Raw genomic sequence first — 19,097 nt, 5'->3', positions numbered from 1 at the left:
TGCAGCAAGGAGGGGAGGGGGTGAGTGAAACGTCAGCTGCCCACCTTGTGTTTTGTACAAGGAGACGCAGAATGGAGTGGCCGGTGTCACAGCAGAAGCAAAACGTGCAGAGAGAAAAAGCACTGGAGAGTGGATGTCATTTCCGTGGTTGAACCACAATCATTTCCTGTGAAGTATTTGCAGAATCCGAAATTACAGCTTCTCAAAGACAGAGGAGCTTTGCTTCAAGAGAGAGGGGCGGGAGGGAAGGCGCAGCTGCAGGTTCCAGAACAGGCAGCCAAATCTGGGGAGGAAAGAGGCAGAATGGAGAGAATAAAACTGCAAGTGGATGTTGATTCGCAGTGTATCAAGTAAATGCGGTCAGTGCATTGAAAGAATTTGATCGACTTTTAAAAATAGCACATTCACATATTTTGCTGTTCTGGGCGTAGAACGCCAAGGCACATATTTCACGTTCGAAAAAAATCGCACCCACCACTAAATAAAAATGGAACATAATGTGGAGGCGCCATCTAGTGGCAGAAAATGTAACGGTTCTGTTTGTCACGATATATCGCTGTCTAAATAGTGGAACGAACAGCATAATTAACGTGTGTCCACTTTTTATGACATTTAATTGAATGTAAAATATGTGCCTGGACTCAATGAAGGTTGGAAAACTGCTTTTGAGTGAGTCAAACCTGAATTTATGGCAACGCCGTACCAGCAAAAGATTTCATGTACAGTGCTGCCACCTTGTGGCCACTATGTGAAATACAGCTAAAAAGGACCACAATTTAAAAAAAATATAAAAACGTTGTTTCTTCAATGACGGGAAAGGCATGATGACGTAGTATGACGTGAACACTATATTTTATAACTATGACGTTTCAGGCGGAAAAAAAATCCACTATTGGCTGATTCTAACCCTGAAAGTAATTCTAAAATATTACAGAATATATTACTATACTACATTTTTTAATGAAAGCCAGATGTGAAAGTGTTGTTATAACAATTACAAATATTTGTAAGACAAAGAGTTTGCATTTCAGTATTTTTTAAATGCACTAATCTGTTACCAGATGTATTCTAATATATTTTTTATTCTAGAAAGCTTTTTGTGCTGTCATAATTACTACTGTGACACACATTATAGTTCAAGTAATTGGTGCATGAGAAACTATTTTTGAAAACTGCAAAGAGCAGAAACAATTCAATTATGAGGACTTTAATATAAAAGAAAATAACTGAAGACATTTAAACAGGACCGAGCTCAACGTGTTCGGTTTGAAGTCGCTGTGTCACAGAAATGATCATCAATTCAAAGGTGCAAGTTTGAGATCATACATTGAACCTGGAAGGAAAGCGGATAACAAATATCGACAAGGCCTTGCTCGGAGTTCATTTGGCCTGGTTGTAGACGGAGTATAAAAAGGGGTTGACGTAGGGCTGGGCGATATGACCTCAAATCAATATCGCGAGAAATTGAGCAATTTTACCTCGATAACGATAAATGAAGCGTTTAAATCCTGTGCACGTCACTAACTAGAGGAGCTTTATCTTTAGCTATGTGCTAGGCTATCGCATCCACCTCTGAGACGTTCTCTCGTACGGTGTCGCCTCCTAATGGGCTGTTGTCACTTGTCGAACCTTGCTTCTCACTTTGAACTTTCAGCACAGCATGGTTGTGTTGTGGGTGGCGAAAAAGCTTCTGGATTTGAATCGCCAGCTACGACAGCGACGTCTGTTTTCTTTCTCGATCAGACGGGTGGAGTCACGTGACTAGAGGCGCTATAGCGGTCTTAAAGGGGCATGAACATTGCCGCAGACAGAAAAGGCTTTTCTTTTTTTTTTTAAATACCGAATTTACCGACATGGGCAAAATGATTTCGGTCATTGTAATGAATTTCGGTAACGGTAAATTTTCGGTTTATCGCCCAGCCCTAGGTTGACGTGACGAAAGCCACGGACGCAATCTAGTCTGCAGCAGCGGGGAGCGTCCGTTTGGACCTCTGCCATGTCAGCTTGTGTCGTGTGTAGCAGCATCAAAACAAACACCACACAACTTAGTCAGCTCCTTGTAAACTGCTCTTCTAGTGAATATTGTGTGGTTATTATTTTTTAAGTACTATTATATGTTGTTTTACCCTTCTGGAATGAAGCTCAATTTCATGTCATCCACCATGTCTGCCTACTTAAAATTATCGACTCAATGGCCACAACAGTCATTGCACCCATTTTTTTAACTTGATGATGATGAGTGGACATCTAGAAATGGATGGCGCTGCAAATGGCTTTCAGGTCCGGTCTTCGACCGAGTGTCAGTCAGGAAAGGGCCTCGTTTAGTGTAAGGTGCGTGGTCAGTGGCGGTCTACAAGGTGTTTTCCGGGAAGGCGACTCTTTGGCGTGTAGTCCTGGGACGGATGCGTGCAGGGACGGTGGCGGTGCTCTCACTCTCGCTTTCGGACGGCTGCGCTTGTGCCCGCGGGGCGGCCGCGTCCCCGACGAGCTCGCGCAGGAACTTGAACTTGGACAAGAAGAGCTGCCAGACCACATACCAACCTGAGATGGAGACGGACGACATTGCAATGTGAAAGCCAGTATCGTATCAGTTCAATAGTTTGATACATACTGATTACACAATTAAGCACTTTTCAATTAGCAGTGATGACATAACTAACTAAAGTCTATGTAACATTTTATTCTTTTTTTAATTCATAACATTTACTGCTCAGGCAGCGACGGTGCATGTAATTGTTACTCACTTTATTTTGTAGTTAAAGACGTAACATGACATTCATATTCCTGCTTGTCTTTATACACCAGATACATCCTTCTTTGACTCTTTTTTATTTTTTTCCCATCACTGTGTGCGCCGTAAAATAGTGCCCTCTAGCGTTCAGATTAAGAACACAACTCAAATGCCTCGTCTTCACGCGAAACTTTAGCGAAATTAACATATATTGCACAATAGTGTCAATTGTCAACATACGCACGCAAATGTACATTTCGACAACAGGAGTGAGTTGATTGTAGTTATTTAATTACTAATTGTGTATGAAGGCTGGGGGGGAAATATTTTTTTTTTTAAACTTGGACGCCTGCTAAGTGTGCTGTGATCTTTCAAGATATTATACTATGCACCTGTTGACACGTTATCTTCATAGAATGAATGTATCATTTTAAATATCGCAAACCTTTTAAATTCTGCAATGCAAATTAGATAAAATATTAAAACAAACTGGCATCAACATGACTGCGATATTGAGTTTCGATAGGAAATGAAACACCAGCGCGCAAGATAAATATAGACTCGAGGGAGAAACTTGTAAATGACTCCTAATCCTCGTTTCAAGTGGACACAATCACCTAAATGTTTATTACCAATGACGCACATTGGCCTTAATGTAAACCACCAGGTTATGTAAGTTAAACATGAAGATCGTCGTGCTGCCAAACTTACCGCACAACATGAAGATAAGAACACAAAGCAGCGTGGCCACAATGACCAGCAATGTGAGCCCGACACTTTGCCACATCTTAGCTGGACACTTGGTCTGGTGACGAGGAGTGGGGGGGTTGTAGCTTATTTGCCAAAGGCCACCATGGAAAATTGAGAAAGAAACATACAGCAGCAGGTTAGCTCGCTCACGCCGCTAGCCGAGACAAAAACAAAACTGAGGCGCATCGCAAACTCACTGTAGCCCGCTAGCATGTGGCTACCGCAATTAGTTTAAGCGTAATCAACAGTCGCTTTTAAACCTCTCGAGCCCAAAAGAGGCCGTAAAATCTATTTTACAATAACCGGGCCCGGCATATTAGGGACAATCGTATTTGCGCTACATAACTGCAGAATGTCTTCGTTTTGCTAGCCCTTTAATGATTGTTAACAGAAGACTGACACTGCGGCTGCGCCGAACCGAACTGCATTCTGGGTCATGTAGTTACTCAGTCCAAATTTTTATAAAAACAATATGCCAATAGAAAAGCTCTCTCCAAACTAAAAAACAAATCCACTGGTGGAAATGGTCTTCGGAAGATAATAATAATAATAACATTTTTTTGTTTCTCGTTGTGTATTTCTGAATTTGGGTCGGTTCCTTTTTATTTATCAGGTTATGAATACGTATTTAGTTTGAAACATTAAAAAATATACGCTACTAGTTTGTTCGCACCGTATACAGTTTTGCTTGCCGGGAAATTACTAACTTGACAATTCAGTGTACCTGTCTCTACAAGTATGAAATAATTCGTGTGGAATTATTGCATTTATTTATTTTTACTCATCAATGCTTTCGAGCACTGTTGGGCAGTCCAGCCGCGTTGCAACTGCAGCCTAACCTTGCATGTAGTTTCTCAAGCGTCCACCAGGCGGAGACAATAACATGTTTTTCAGATCGTCTCATTAAAACGAGAGATAATACACAATACAAGTTACTGTATTTTGTACAATTTTTCTCAAGCAACAAGTCCAGCTCCCGACGTAATCTTGATAATACAACTGAGGGAATGTAACAGCAAAATATTATCTTCCCTAATTGGATCATTCAAACATCGTAAAGCCATTAGTAGAGAAATTACACTAGATTTGTAATTCCTAAAAAACTATCAACCAAGTATATAAATTTAAGAATAGAAAGACTTCAGCAGATATGCCTCAATCCTTCATTCTGTCTAACACGAGGAAGAAAATATTTTCACTTGTGCACACATGCAGGCCCGAAGATCCTCCTTCCATGCAATATTTGCATATTGTACAGCGGCGCAGGACCATTTTCGTTGTCAAAAAAGAATTTTCACAATACATCAGGTGAGCTAAACATCTTGCGTAACTAAGGTCAAACCTGATGTAACTGCAGGGCAGGGCATTTGGAACTTGTGCCATTGGAAATCATCTTTTATTTTTGCAGTGCAGGGAAACATTTTGCCGCCCAATAAAGCCATGCCTCGATTTCTGCTGTTGCTTTACTCACAGTCGGTGTTTATTTAAAAAAATTGTTACAGATTAGAATCACTCAAGGTCAAATTCAACTCTCATTTGTCATTATCGTGACTTCAAACCGGAAGACCTTCGCAATGAAAATTGGTCCATGCTCCACCACCCGACATGTGTCACAAAAGAAAAAATGCACATACTATTTGCAAATATAAAACTAACACAGTCAGACTGATGAAAATCACCTGAAAAAGCAGAACATGTGATACATTGAATCCACTTTAATACAGTAAATGAGCATGACACTCATTTCACATTTATGTTGATTTCATTTCTGCCACACAGATAAAGATACAATTTGTATCAACTATTCTCTTGTCCCATCCACTCCAGAAACGTCGTTTACTGTAACATACAGCGAACCCCTGCATATTTGCGGCACACCATCCGCAAATTCGCCGATCGGATCTGCTTTTGTGCTCAGGCCAAAGCAGTAAAATAATTACTTTTGTGCCGAGGAACTACGTCCATGTGAGTTTAGGGGTTTCATTTAGACAAAAGTAGCGCTATGTCGCAACCTTGTGGCGTCTTTGGACAATTACGACTACACATCAAGTCCACCAAACGGTTTCTTATCTCATCTTATTGTTGCTCTGCATCATGATGATCTCCGCAGCCAACATTTGAGGGTCCACCACAAGCGGAAACCTATCCATGGCCGCGTCCACCAAATCGGCGCTGAAGATGGCGAGGAGCTTCGTACGGGTGACCTTTCTCTCCTCCCCGTGGGTCGCGTGCGGGGGCGAGTGAGCGGGTATCACGTCAGCGCTGTGATGACGATTCGGGTCTTGAAACGGTCGCCAGGAGGCGGAGTCATGTAGGCAGTAGCGGCTCGGTGCACTCCGAGGATGGGAAGTCGGCATCGGATGGAAGCTGCCAGAAAGTGCTCCGTATTGGAGGTGACAGTTAGCCTGTTGAGCCTCCAATGATTGATTTTCTATCGAACCTATGCCAGAGTCCAGCTGCTTATGAGAGCCATGATCAGAAGAGCCCAAACTGTTCTTCGCCTTTTTACACGAGGCCTTCTGCCTCGAGCAGTGAATCACTTTGTCTTTCTTCAAGGAGCTTTTCTCAAGTCCCAGCGTCAATTTCCTCGCCACGTCTTCGACTAATGAGAGGCTTTGGCCACTTCTGACGGACGATTTGGGAGCAGCGGAGGGGAGCTTTGCGTTTTCTCGAAGTTCATCGGCGAGCGAGCAATTGGACTGCTTGGCTCGGCCAGGGTGGAGGTATTTGCATTTGAGTCCGTAGGTGCATTTCTTTCCTGTTAAAAGAACACAATGAAGTGTTGGTTTAAAAACATGTGCGGCCATAAATCGTCGCACTCTGACCACTTGGATAGTGTTTGATTGATTGGGACTTTGTGAGCTCAATTTTACGACAATCTGCACAAATGAAAGATGCTAGAAACTGTGCAGCTTTCATTTTAAATAAATAAAGAAATACTTTCTCACCGTAAGGGCATGGATGTTTTTTCGGTGTCTTCGGGGACCACCGCAGGAAGTTCTCCAGGTTCGGACCGTCACGGCCGAGTGGATCATCAGGAACCATGAACCTGCATTTGAGAACATTAAGACCAACAATCAGAGAGATACTCTAGTTTAGCAGAGATGGTAAAAGAACATAACAGAGATGAAGTATCTTTTTTTTTTTTTTTTTTTCTAAAGAGCAAATTAATTCAATTCAATTTTTGGATTATAATAAAGCTGAATTGCGTGTTTGCGTTAACAGATTGCATGTGCTGTTAGCGGGTGTGTTGCAAGTCATTTTCCAAGATTTTGACCTTGATGGAAAGCGGCTGGAAGTTGGCGTCACAATTTTTTTTTTTTGTGATCAATACTAAGAACTCACTTGTCATTCACAAAGGAGTACATGAGAAGCCTCTCCTCGATGCAACTCTTCCACTCGGGCTTGTCGATTTGCAGGTCGCGGTAGACGTCGTTGGACACGATGACGCCGCCCGTCTCGAAGGCCAGCTGGACGATGAACTTGTCGTCGTTGCACACCACCCGCTTGTGGCCCACGCGGCGCGACGGTGTGAACGTCAGATACTTTTTCTTTTCCAGATCAGCTAGAATTTTCTGATCTGCGGGGAAAAAAAATGTGAATAAACGCTAAGATTTAAAAATTCACTTTGAAATATCTTGTGAATAATTTATTTAAAAGAATCGGGACTGTTTGGGCTTTACTGTTATTGACTTCTGTCACAACAAAGAAGAATCCAAGCATAATACTTTCGCAATATTATGTTAGTATTTTCCAACAGGAATTGATGGCAGATTCTATTTTCACGCCTTCACAAAACAAAGTCTGGTTTGGGCAGGACAACAATGTCGTTCCAATTCAGCAACAGCTGCAGAACAACACATCTCATGTTTTGTAACACGTCGGCGCGAGCCAAGAATAATTTGACAACAGGGCGCAACTAGCAATTATCATGCATTCACAATCAAACACCCTGCCAAGGTTCAGCTAATCTTGATTTTTTTATTATTATTATTTATTTATTTTTATTTTTTTAGAAATCATGAGATTAAAAATGGAAAACTTACACCCATTTGGATTCATATTAAATATGAACTTTTTTACTGCTTGACATTTTAAAATTCGAGTCATCGACATAATCACACGTGACGGGCATCTCTCCAATGAATTATTCGATAAATATGAATTATGTTGTTGCCATTGCAGTCCCCTGAAATACATTGGAGTATATATAGCTCCTCAAAAACAGCCGTCCGAATTAAAAGATATAGTTTGCTGCACTGTGATGAAATGTTGGATTCACTCCAGCAAAGAGTTCAGAGTCCTCAGCTTACCTGAAATCGGAACATCAGGTCTTGGCTGCTCTTTTCTCCAAGAGGGAACAAACACAGTGATGACCTTGTGGCCTCGCTCCAAGAAGAAGTCCACCGCCAACTGGATTCCCATACAAGAGAACACTTCCTTGTTCCCATGACTGATCAGGAAAAAAAATGGTTATTTTTACTAAGTTAAGTTAATGCATGCCACACCTTGATTAAAATTGTAGTGTGCCACCCATTTCTGATTGTAAAGCTCTAAATTTTATGTGGGAAGAGGTTAAAATGACGTGGATATTTCAGCAGGTTATATTTATTGGTTGTATTGCCTTTCTATGAGACATGAAATGATCAATAAAGTTAAGTACAGTACCTCTAAGGGGGGCTTGAGGTTTGCAGTTCCGCTATTTCACAGATTTTATTTTGTAGAGTTAACAATTTTTGATGTAATTGCACATTTAACCACTAGATGGAGGCACACTGGTTTAATTTGAGATGGTTTAAATTTGAAAGAACAAAACAAGAAATATTGTATTTCAGCATTGTATTTTTTTTCTTGTTATAAATGATCTGTCAACTGCTATAATTCTACTTTTTATGCCTACAGAAAGCAATGGTGGTAGTTTGATTTTTTTTTTATTTTTTTGCGCAGCAAAACTGATAGCAGATAGCTGGCCACTAACTCACATACGAGTTGCCGAATCCTACACAGTGCGTGACAATTCTGGTGGGTTCAGCCGCAGGTGGTGGGGTAATTTTTGGGGGGGATGGAATTATGGAGAGTGGGACGACAGGTTGACCCATTTAAAAAAAAATGTAACGTTTCTAAAAAAAAAACAACAAAAAAAACAAACAAAAAAAAAAACAACTTTCTGCTATGGTATGATATGAATTAAATGTGTTATCCGCAGTAAATTAATCTTAACACACCATCCCAATTTTTTTTTAAGAAAACCGCATAACTCCCGACTTCAACCCTCTTGAGAATCTATTTAATTATGATTATTATAATTATTATTACTATAATACAATCTGACGGACTGCTATTCTTCCTGATTGAAACACACATTTCAACATTAGTTGTTTTGGAGATGGAAGGCTGGAATGGATTTTTTTTTTTTATATATTTCCATTCATGTCACTAGGAAAAGATGGTTTGCGATCCATGTTCTCCGAGTTGTAACCGTGGTAACACAACTAAGTAAACTAGTATCTCAAGGCACCAAAGTATTTGGGTTAAGCCCAAGAACGTTTACTCGGTTGGACGTCTGGCATGGATAACCACAGATAAATGTGTCTGGATCACACTTTTCAGAAAACGTCAGCACAAAAGCACTTTTTTGGCCAGACAGTAGAATGCAGTCAGGCCGGTTCCTGGGAAATCGGTTCCGTGATTTGCATATTCAAGCTTCGACCCGCTTACCAGCACAGACATGCCTGACACACACCCATGCGAGCACAGCCACTTAAAGGGTAAAATAAAGGGCAAGCGTGTACGCGGTTGTCATTCCTAGGTGTTGTATATGCAAAACATCAGTGAACTTTAATGACTGTGCGGCAGGACAGATTGCAAAAAAAAAAAAAAAAAGGTATCGTCACGTTAGGCAACATCTCATCACGGGAATATTTTATCATCACGAGCGAACACAACACAATACGATTCTAAACGGTACCGCTGCGTGTTGCTAAAAATCCTAAATAGGATTTTTATTGTGGTTGGTAACTCGGACCAATTCACCCAAACTTTTTGTCCAAACCAGAAGTATGCTGAGCACAGAATTTCCAAACAGTCAGCGTTTTCTTTAGAGCTACACTACAACATCATCAACTGACGCCGGTTACACGTTACACAAGTTGTACAAAAGTTGGCATGTGAGTGAATGCGTGTGAAAAATGCAGTTTACTGTCTCTTACAAATAATCGGAGCGCATAAAAACTGCAACACACTAATTAAAATGAACTGCCAGCATAGGAAAAATGAATGGACTTTTTGACGTATAAATCCGTCAATGGGAGTGAATGTAACATACAAAGTGAATAAAAGTTAAATGAAGTGAATGTTTACCTTTCTTGCATGATTATTATAATAAATGTTGCATTAGAGTCGATTTTCTTTTACCACTGCATTGTAGCTAAAATGAAAGAAAGCCCGACGGTTTGGCAGTAAAAATAAATTCTCACCTCATGGCTACATTACTTCCATCGATGACGATGGGCCTCAAAGCGTCTTCATCATCTCTGCCTTCCTTTTTGCTTTGACAAGCAAGCGGCAAGGTCCCGATGGGCTCCGCGGACCGGACGTCCTCTTTGGTAACCGGCACCGACAAAGTGGTGACGGGCCCCTGCTGGGCGCTCAGGTCGGCTCTCATGCGGACCAGCTCGCCGAGAACTTGATTTCGATCCGTGTTGGGGCCGTATTTTTTTAGCACAGCTTTGACTTGCGCCGTGGAGTATCCCAGCTTGTGGAAGAAGTCCAGCTGAGGGGTCAGAGAGGGGTCGGGTTGGTCGAGCCGACCCGTAGACCCAGTGGGCTCCATGGTGTCACAGACGGGACGAGATGAGAGGAGCCATCCAGTGGAATTGCTTTCTGACTATTGGGGAGTGGAGTCCACGCGTGTGTCATTTAAATGTTCGTCCTGTCTTCCTGGGTGCAGCCTGTTCATGTCCCACCTGTTGGAAAAAAAAGGGAGCAGAACACTTATTTTCAATGTTTACCATGATTAATAAAGCGATTTATTAAAAATATTCACATACTACACAACATATTCATATTCAGTACGCCAATATATAGTCAAGCATAATATACATTAACGGAACTCATAACCTATATATTTTATAAGCATGTCAACCATAAACAATATACCTTATAAAATATATTTTCCCAACACATTAACCGAGTCTTAAAAGCTCCTCCACTCCAAAATTTATTTATTTATTTTTGCATTTCTTTCTTTACTGGTTTGTGCTCGGACATCTTGTCTGTTCCATATTTTCCACATCATAGAGGGTAAAATAAATACATTTCATTGTTCTATGTGAATTATTTAAGTTTAATTTGATTTTTCAATAGAATTTCAAAAACAAACCAAAAAAAATTGCAAGGACAGAAATGTTCAATTTCCAGCACATTTAATTGGCAGATATTGGATTTTTATTTACTTATTCTATATTCGCACTCTCTAGTTGTAGCTTCACTTTATTAGTGGATTTAAATTTTTCACATACCATTTATTTTGTTGTCCCTAAATTGGTTGATCACTTCCATGTATCATACAATATTTTTACTATGTTGAGTTCTGAGATGATTCGGTCACGATTTGCTGCAGTTTCTCGGGCAGAAAGTCAACAGAATATTTGTGTCATCAACAAACAAGACCTAATTTTATTAATTGAAGTCACAGTGCTCGGATAAAAGAAAATAAAGCCTTTTGATTGACTTGTCACTTAACAATGGGAACATTGTTCAAAACTGTTTTGAATCGCTCCATCTTTCACACTGGGGTGTAGCGTTAAATTAAAACGTTGGCAAAAAAAAACTAAGCACCAGTATCTTCCTTCTTTCACCTTATTTTTTTTTCTTGCATATGACTGGGCAGGTGTACCTAATCAAGTGGCCAGTTTGTTTCTACACGGCTATCAAATGAACAATTGCATCGATAGTGATGCGATTAAAGAACATGGACGGAATAAGTGAGAAACCTGGACGAAATGTCACCTTATCAGATAAAACAGAACCAAACGCGAAGGACACGCTGACAAACTTACAACAGACGCTTCTCGTCTCCCCGCAAAAAGACGCTGCTTCCACCCGTTCAAATACAGTCCAACCTTATGAGACAAGTCCTGGAAATTGGACACGAGATCTTCAGAAAAACTTATTTTCCAAGTCGAACACCAAGATCGCGAGGAAAGTGATTCAATTGCTTTGCTTTTCTGATGAAAGGGAACACTTATGTTTCCCAACTTTCTTGCACCCAATTTGCTTGACTGCTCTCTACTGCTCTCTGTTGACAAGAATGAGAACTACAGCTTCCTTCACGTCAACAACAACAAAAAAACGGACAAATATCGTGATCAGTATGGGATATTACGTTTTTATGACTACGACCTGGTTAGCCAAAGTGTATTTTATACAGTCAAATTAAATGTTCTATGAATTATCAACTTCAATTTTTAAACACTTAACAATCCAATATGCTTGCATACTGCACAGAACAAAAAGTGGTATTAGTGCCGAAAAATATATACTGGTAAATATTAATAAATTAATGCACGGTAGAAAAATTCATTTGTTTCATTAGTTCAGTTCTGCAGAAGAATTAAACATATGGGAGAAACACTTTTTTGAGGACTAATCTTTCTCCCCCCCACAAAAAAAAAATTCTAATTTCTGGAGATGCCAATTTATGAGGTTTTGCTGACATCAAAAGTATTTAAAATTAATAATAAATGAAAAATAAATAGTCCTTGCGCGGAGTTAATCTAAATAATACACAACTTGAAATGAAGTACTGAATTAAATTAAACGTGTCATGGTACTCTATTACTGAGATGCGCCTGTAATCGACAAAAATAAAATATGTATGAAATAATCCAAAATGCTTCTGTGATACAATGTTTTATTTTTGCAATGAAGGGCCATCTTCTTACGTTGTATTTTCCAATATAAATTGTGCCCCAAGAAAAGTAATGTCTAAACAAATTAAAATGTAATTTACTTTCATTTGAAGCACATTTCTGCATGGCCAACCAAAAGAATAATAATAATAAAAAAAAATAAAAAATAAATTAAAAAAAAAGAAAATCCATTGGACTAAAGGGCGTATTCAATATCTATTTGAAATCTCTTTTTAAGCTAATTTTCGCCCTCTAGTCTAATTGCATCGCATTAGGCGGTATGCAGGATATGTCGTCATTGTACACCGGCCAATGAGGATGATCTTGCCTGAGGCTGATCCTCATCCTGACCACCTGTTGCATCTTAGCGTTTTCTGCAGAGGCATGCATAGATAAGAGCGTGGAAAATAGCCGCAGAAAACATGTTCTTAAAAAAGATCCTCACGACACTAACGTCCGAATAGTTGAATTTGCAGGATGTCGATGCGAACTCTCCCCCTGGTTTTCATTAACCTCGGAGGGGAGATGCTTTACATACTGGACCAACGAATGCACGTTCACAGCACTTCTGAGGACAAATCTGAGAAGGGTAAGTTGAAAAGTGTTGCCTCGATTTGCGGCCAAGCTTATTTATTTCTTTTTAATTTTAAGTGTATAACAATTGTTGGCTGTTTTTCTTTTCTTTGGAAAGCTGCCGGAGCGTGGTCTGAAAATGACAGAAAAAGAGGTACAGGCAATAGTCGAAAACAGGAGTTTGCTAGCTTTAGCTTGGGGGTTGTAAAATGAACACTCCAATGCCAAATTATTAAAAAAAATATTATGGAGATGGGGGATGTTTTTTTTTGGGGGGGGGGGTCAAGAAGGTTAAAGATAACAATGGTGGTGGGTATTGTCGCTTTGGCCACTATTTGGACTTTTTCACTTTGGGGGTGTGCTCACTTTTGTTGCCACCCATTTACACAATAGCGGTGTTGTCCTATTTTGAGGCTAAAGTACATTTATGCTGTTTAAAAAAAAAAATACACTAACTACAATGTAACAAAGAGTCACGTTTTCAGTTTTGCCACATGAGAATGTCAGATAAAATATAATAATATCAACACACACTCACCCTTCCGCGTTCCCGTTGACAGTGATGAAGGACATTGTGGGGACCATGTTCAGTAAAGCCTTCATGGACGAACTTGCGAAGCCTCAGCTGCTGTATTCCCACCGGACGATGAAAGTCGTCCTAACTCGCTTGGCGCACGTCTCCATCATGAAGCTGAACACGGACAGCATGGAGAAGGTAACAAGAAAGCACTCGGAAAGCAAGCGCCGATCGCCATTAACGAACATCGTCTATTTTCAAACAGCTCTACGAGCTGATGCTCATGGCCTTTAAGTATCAAGTCTTCCTGTGCCCGCGCCCGAGGGACCTGCTGCTCGTCTCGTACAATCACATCGACACCATCAGGGAGTTTGTGAAAGACACGCCTGCCGTTGTAAACAAAGTGGATGAGACTCACAGGAAGCTCATCGAGGTAGACCCGATCCAGGAAATAATTATTTCGGCACAATCTTGCCGAGGAACTATAAAGAACTGATTTGAGGAGTTTCATTTAGACAAATGTCGAGCTTTGACGCCATTTTGTGGCCTCTACACAAAGTGGCAAGGAACTACTGTAAGCGTTGATGTGAATTGAGGAGCTTCGTTTCGGGAAAAAAAGTTGTCATTTACATCTTTTGGAGGGCTTCATTTACTTGCGTAACTCTTTCCAACGTAGATATATTCGTCTATGAGCGCGGGAGAATTCCAGCTTCTCCGACAAGCGCTGCTCACGTTCTTACAAGACACACACATCCGCGTGAGTTCCTTGCTACGCTACTTGGATGCTTAAAACAACTGAATTGAAAACACAGCGTCCTTCACCGTGACTTTTCTCATCCAGGTGTCCATTTTCCTCAAAACCAAAATCCAGAATCCCAACGGGCGTTTCGCCCTAACAACCTCGGGCGCAGTGCCTCACGGGATGGATATTCCCGGCGTCATTAGGTGAGGATGTTTTGTTGAACCGGAGAATTTCTTGGCTTTTCTGTTGGACTGTCGATCCCAAAACATCATCTGTCATGTCCGTGTAGGATCTTTGACAGTAAGGGACGAGAAATGCGACAGAGCCGCTTCCCGTCGGGGGGGAGTTACTGCCTCCCTATAAAAGATGCGGCATTTGGCTTACATGGAGATCGAGTCATCAAACTGGGCGTGAACATGTTGAGCACCTATTTCTAAGTTTTATATTTAAAAAAAAAATACAAATTATTATACGACATGTGTGGATATGAGATGACGCACTTTGCTGTTTTATCAATTAAAGGTACAGTGTAAATCTTGGAGGGGAATCATCCAAAGTTCCCTCAGTGACGGTAATGTAATCTTTTATTTTTAAGAATATTTTATTCAATGATATAAACACAAAAGGCATTTGTTGATTAACTCATTCATTACCAGCTGAGTAAAAAAATTGATCTTTGACGTCTTTAGCCGTCAATGGCAGTCAATGAGTTAAATGCTGCTCAATTTTTGTGTCATGCTGTTTTTTTTTATACTCGCCTGATTCCAATTTAAACGTAACACCTAATGTATATCACAATCCGTGACGTCTGCTAGACACAAGTTGAGCTGCACTGTGTTTGTTTACAGGCTAGGCGTGTGTTCGAGTACCAAGCAAGCAGTTATGTGCTGCCTTGGATTAATATCATTTGTATGGATAATTTTGAAAAGAAGTCAAGGAAAAATTATGGCAACCATTCGTAGCCACGGAAATGCGATAATTGTCTTTCTTACCTTCATCAAGCCACAGACAGATATCACTCCCAACTCGTTGGCTAAAGAAGAGCTCAATCTACTGGCCCGCCTGATGGGCGCTGTTGAGATTGAGAACGTGCCCGGTTCTGAAACCGGTTTTCAAATCAACCTGCTCGCTGCGGCCCAAGAAGAGGACGAGACGTACGTGTCTTATTTCTATGTCATGGTAACAACCCTGATGTTGTTTAATTTGTAGCTTATTTTGTTTAATAGGGAAGCTGCAGGTGGAGTCGAGGAGTCATTCCAAGTGATAAACATACAAGCCCTGCAGGTAAACGTGCACATCCTGTGTGGGTTTCTGCAACTGCCGCATGACTGATTTCTTCTTTTTTTTTTTTTTATTTCAGGATGAACAATCCACAACTCAGCTGGCTCAAATCGCCAAACTTTTTGTCGAACAAGAGGAGACATCAGATAATGTGAACAGCAACAAGGGAGATGACCTGCTAGCTATGATGGATAACCTTGGACCCTTGTGACATTTTAATTCTGGCTTGAAACCACTTGCCAATGGAGTGTGTCTTAGCTAAATTAATTATAAAATAAATTATTTTAAGAATGTTCTGAATGTATAGTCGGTCACATTATATTTTTGAAATACTTAATAAACTAACATTTTGTTGATGATTATTGCTGTTTTCGATTACTCGTTTGGAAAGTTCATAGCTAATATTCTTTTAGCACCAATCTTCTGAGGTTCTGCCAGTAGCCCGCAGAGGGCAGTGTTGTGTTATTTGAAGAGAAGTACGTGACGTAAATTACGTCACCACGTTACGTTTACGGTACCCGGAAGTATTTTTGCAATCTCCCGCGAAGGCGTTTTTGGTGGATATTTTTTCAAATGGCTTAAAACGCAAGGTAAATATTAATGCTCCGTATCGAACATGCACCGATCGATCAATAAATATTATTTCTTTGTAGTTGCCATTTTCGCATAGTTTAAATCTCAAACACCGCAATCCCATATCGAAAAACGGTGTTTCTCCAACTTTCTACGCACCAACTGAAAATAATAATAATACTAAACTCTTCAGTACCGCGGTCGTGATCAACAATAAAATAAGGGAGCGCCGAAGGTGTTCACCAAATTGTACTTTTAGTTCCAAAATGTGTATTTGCAAGCCTCTGCCACATTATATGCAGATTGATCGTTCGCATTGCGTTGAAGAACAGGAAAATTGATGCAATTAAAGAAGAAATCAAATTAAAATGTACTGCACATAAATATTCTCTTCATGCTTTAGTTTATTCATTGCATACATTACTCCTAACATAAAAGTTTGGTATTTTCAGCTTTTGTTTGAAATTGCTGGTTAACCTTTACAAGGTAACTTAATTTGTCCTCACCTAAACACATGCTCAACTTTTAAACGTTTCAGTATGTTTTGCAAAACCTGCTGAACGGCAAAAAGTATTTCTAATATTGTTCAGCCCTGTAGTAAAGGCTTAACTCTAACCACAATGACTACAGTGATGCCCATGTTTGAAACAACCTCAGTTAAATAAATACTAAAGGTGGCTGTTTGGCTCAAGAATTGTTTATGAATCGCGCTTGTATTAAATGAAAGAGCAGAGCTAACCTTGAGGTTTCTTGCAGGAGGCCATGGAGTCAGGGCGGACTGAAGGCCCGTTGTCAAGCCAAGCGGAGAGTTTCAGCTCCATCCGGGAGCGCACCATCGCAGAGAACAGCATGGTGGTGCTGCTGCAGGGTCTGCAGGGCGAGGTGACCACGGTGGACCTGAGGAACGAGAGCACGGCACGGGGCCGGGTGGTCAACGTGGACGCGTTCATGAACGTACGTCTGGAGGAGGTCCTCTATCGTGATCGCAAGGGGCGTCTCACTCATCTGCAGGATCTCTTCATCACCGGTAGAAACATCCGCTACGTTCACATCCCCGACCACATGGACATCATGAAGACTATACAGGGTCAGCTGGCAAAGATCCATCGTGTCCGCAACTTTGGCAGAGAGGGAGGTGGCAGAAAAGAGTATGCCAAGAAAAAAAATTAAATGAACAATGTCCCAACAACACGGGGCTGCTGCAGTTTATTTCTGATGTTGTGGATTGAATTTTCGTTATAAAAAATAAAAACCTTACTGATATTGAATGATGGCTGATTTTTTTAGGACATATTTAAGATTTGGTGTTTTTTTTTTTAAACTGAAAATAGTTTGTAGGGCTGAGCTTCCATATTTTTTCAAAGAAATAGTTGCTTTAATTAGTGCTGTTAATAATGGCACGTTTAACCCTCCTATTACATTGGGGGTCAAATTGATCTGTTTGTTTAGTTTAAAACTCTAAAAAAAAAATGTTTTTAAATAGTTCTTTAAACTATTTTTAATTTAGGCGTTACAGTGGATATAAAGTCTACACACCCTTGCTCAAATGCATTTCAAAACTTTTTCCAACATTGATGTGACCCATTACCTCTACAACTGGATTGAAGCAACGATGAAATCGTTTAAAAAGGAGAAGTAAAAATAAACCGAGAAGGTGGTTGCACAATTGAAATGATTGATCTTTTATTATTATTTTTTTTTAATATCACAAAAACCTTTGAACAGGGGTGTGTAGACTTTTTATATCCATCGAGGTAAACACACACTTACGTACAGGAATTTAATTTTCTGTATTTACTACACACTTACCAACATATATATTGTATCAAATTGCATTAAACACTGACTGGATAGTTATTAATTTTTTTTATAAACAATTAAACATGCAGACTGGAATATCTTGCGTACCAAAGAATCCAATGCAACAAGAGGGCTTAATCGTAACTACAGCCTTCCACGATTTGAGCGTGCGTTCCAAAGTCAGATAATAGACAAGTACAAAAGTAGGAACGTTTTTCCCTTTCGCACAAAAGGCCCTTTGTTAATAACAAGTGGAAATATTACAATAAAGCGAGAGGATGGGCGTGTCCACCGTGTGCTCTCGCTCATGGGCGTTAAGCGCGCGCCACAGAGCCCATCTGTCTGTGAAATCAGTTGGAGAGCGCCCGCACGCCAAGGAAAACATTCGTCACGGTGGTTGCCACTCGGGTGGAGGGCAAAAAACAAGCCGTCGTGTTTCCACAGCTTGGAGTTCACCGACATGCCTGCCGAGCACACGGCTGACTCGTCAATCACTCCAGCTGCATCCAGTACACGGATAACGGCCAGTGGAAAAGAAGCAGCAGCAGCCGATGAAAGGAAGTTCCCAGTGTCCTCCCGATACACAAGTATGAATGGGAATTTGAGGAATTTGCAAGAAGGCCGATGTTATCCCAGCCGGGTGTCAGGAAGAGGGCAGGCCTGACAAAACACAGATGCAGCTGGGACACATCAAGCCCAGATCGAAGGATGTCATTTCAAACTTCAAATCCAGGTTCATTATGCCTCAAAACGTTGGGGAATGTCCCTCGGATCACTTGGATGGTTGTGGCCTCCGTGTAGGTTTTGAGTCATCTTTACTTTCAAACTAACCTTGAGATTGTGCGAATGACAACAGGCCACATAATGAATGCTTACGCTTGATGCCGAACCACATCAACCGCGTTCCTAAACTCGGACTAGAACTCGACACGGGCTCAAGCGCGTAAACAATCCCTTTCTCCTCATTTGACGACACGCCGTGCGCAGTAAAACGGATCGCCTGGAATGCACTTTTAATGATGTCTGCGCTGAGAATGGCAAACACTCACACGGGAGCTGCTGTTGACCGCAGCTCACACCGAGACACTCCCACGCAGAATGTTTGGATCACAAAGTGCAAAGCAGCACAAAATAAAGTAGAAAACGATTCCATTTCCGAGCTGTGATGAGAACCCCTTGTGGAGTCCATGTTCGAAATTATCTTCCCCATTTCATCAA

At 40.7% G+C, this 19,097-nt stretch overlaps 5 protein-coding genes across 8 annotated transcripts in view; 2 read left to right on the top strand and 3 right to left on the bottom strand.

Moving 5' to 3' along the window:
* LOC148320869 (uncharacterized) overlaps positions 1–440 on the bottom strand; it is a 58,563-nt gene extending 58,123 nt beyond the window's left edge. The window contains exon 1 of the mRNA XM_088318677.1: positions 45–440. The gene's annotated coding sequence lies outside the window, so the exon portion shown is untranslated. The remainder of the gene's footprint in view (positions 1–44) is intronic.
* A 751-nt stretch (positions 441–1,191) lies between these two features.
* On the bottom strand, positions 1,192–3,892 carry LOC148320868 (small integral membrane protein 13-like). The gene is made up of 2 exons (XM_088319151.1): positions 3,443–3,892; positions 1,192–2,541 (listed from the first exon to the last, which is right to left on the bottom strand). Exons 1-2 carry the CDS (start codon positions 3,516–3,518, stop codon positions 2,351–2,353), a joined length of 267 nt encoding a protein of 88 aa, XP_088175277.1. The 5' UTR covers positions 3,519–3,892; the 3' UTR covers positions 1,192–2,350.
* Positions 3,893–4,673: 781 nt separating this feature from the next.
* Positions 4,674–16,851, bottom strand: LOC148320866 (endoribonuclease ZC3H12A-like). 2 transcript variants are annotated; one of them, XM_088318671.1, is made up of 7 exons: positions 16,819–16,851; positions 13,505–13,657; positions 9,958–10,446; positions 7,795–7,934; positions 6,827–7,061; positions 6,430–6,530; positions 4,674–6,239 (listed from the first exon to the last, which is right to left on the bottom strand). In XM_088318671.1, exons 3-7 carry the CDS (start codon positions 10,311–10,313, stop codon positions 5,548–5,550), a joined length of 1,524 nt encoding a protein of 507 aa, XP_088174797.1. In that variant the 5' UTR covers positions 10,314–10,446; positions 13,505–13,657; positions 16,819–16,851; the 3' UTR covers positions 4,674–5,547. The 2 variants fall into 2 exon arrangements, with proteins under 2 accessions (XP_088174797.1, XP_088174796.1); XM_088318670.1 differs by lacking the exons at positions 13,505–13,657; positions 16,819–16,851 and adding an exon at positions 11,542–11,791.
* On the top strand, positions 12,747–15,732 carry LOC148320867 (protein OSCP1-like). Of its 3 annotated transcripts, none has more exons than XM_088318673.1 (11): positions 12,747–12,982; positions 13,085–13,120; positions 13,527–13,681; positions 13,749–13,916; positions 14,160–14,240; positions 14,325–14,428; positions 14,515–14,643; positions 14,748–14,796; positions 15,234–15,379; positions 15,452–15,509; positions 15,586–15,732. In XM_088318673.1, the coding sequence occupies exons 1-11, from the start codon at positions 12,871–12,873 to the stop codon at positions 15,715–15,717; spliced, it is 1,170 nt and encodes a 389-aa protein (XP_088174799.1). In that variant the 5' UTR covers positions 12,747–12,870; the 3' UTR covers positions 15,718–15,732. The 3 variants fall into 3 exon arrangements, with proteins under 3 accessions (XP_088174799.1, XP_088174798.1, XP_088174800.1); XM_088318672.1 differs by having other exon boundaries at positions 15,228–15,379; XM_088318674.1 differs by lacking the exon at positions 13,749–13,916 and having other exon boundaries at positions 15,228–15,379.
* LOC148320865 (U7 snRNA-associated Sm-like protein LSm10) lies at positions 16,020–17,347 on the top strand. The gene is made up of 2 exons (XM_088318676.1): positions 16,020–16,096; positions 16,836–17,347. Exon 2 carries the CDS (start codon positions 16,842–16,844, stop codon positions 17,247–17,249), a length of 408 nt encoding a protein of 135 aa, XP_088174802.1. The 5' UTR covers positions 16,020–16,096; positions 16,836–16,841; the 3' UTR covers positions 17,250–17,347.
* Positions 17,348–19,097: the final 1,750 nt, after the last annotated feature.

The sequence above is a fragment of the Idiotropiscis lumnitzeri genome, chromosome 16 (assembly GCF_059441095.1).
Source record: "Idiotropiscis lumnitzeri isolate Australia: NSW breed Sydney's pygmy pipehorse chromosome 16, RoL_Ilum_1.0, whole genome shotgun sequence".
Classification (NCBI taxonomy): domain Eukaryota; kingdom Metazoa; phylum Chordata; class Actinopteri; order Syngnathiformes; family Syngnathidae; genus Idiotropiscis; species Idiotropiscis lumnitzeri.
The sequence above is the reverse complement of the archived record's forward strand: the minus strand, read 5'-3'. Positions and strand labels throughout refer to the sequence as shown.

Bases quoted from the DNA above. Each gene is read 5' to 3' on its own strand.
- LOC148320867 (XM_088318672.1), top strand. From the start codon at position 12,871: ATGTCGATGCGAACTCTCCCCCTGGTTTTCATTAACCTCGGAGGGGAG. The intron at 14,241-14,324 runs GTGAGTTCCTTG...TTTCTCATCCAG, and splicing joins TACAAGACACACACATCCGC to GTGTCCATTTTCCTCAAAAC. The intron at 15,510-15,585 runs GTAAACGTGCAC...TTTTTATTTCAG, and splicing joins TAAACATACAAGCCCTGCAG to GATGAACAATCCACAACTCA.
- LOC148320865 (XM_088318676.1), top strand. From the start codon at position 16,842: ATGGAGTCAGGGCGGACTGAAGGCCCGTTGTCAAGCCAAGCGGAGAGT.
- LOC148320866 (XM_088318671.1), bottom strand. From the start codon at position 10,313: ATGGAGCCCACTGGGTCTACGGGTCGGCTCGACCAACCCGACCCCTCT. The intron at 6,531-6,826 runs GTGAGTTCTTAG...TCTCAAATGCAG, and splicing joins TACTCCTTTGTGAATGACAA to GTTCATGGTTCCTGATGATC. The intron at 6,240-6,429 runs GTGAGAAAGTAT...TTCTTTTAACAG, and splicing joins AAAACATCCATGCCCTTACG to GAAAGAAATGCACCTACGGA.
- LOC148320868 (XM_088319151.1), bottom strand. From the start codon at position 3,518: ATGTGGCAAAGTGTCGGGCTCACATTGCTGGTCATTGTGGCCACGCTG. The intron at 2,542-3,442 runs GTAAGTTTGGCA...TCTCCATCTCAG, and splicing joins TCTTATCTTCATGTTGTGCG to GTTGGTATGTGGTCTGGCAG.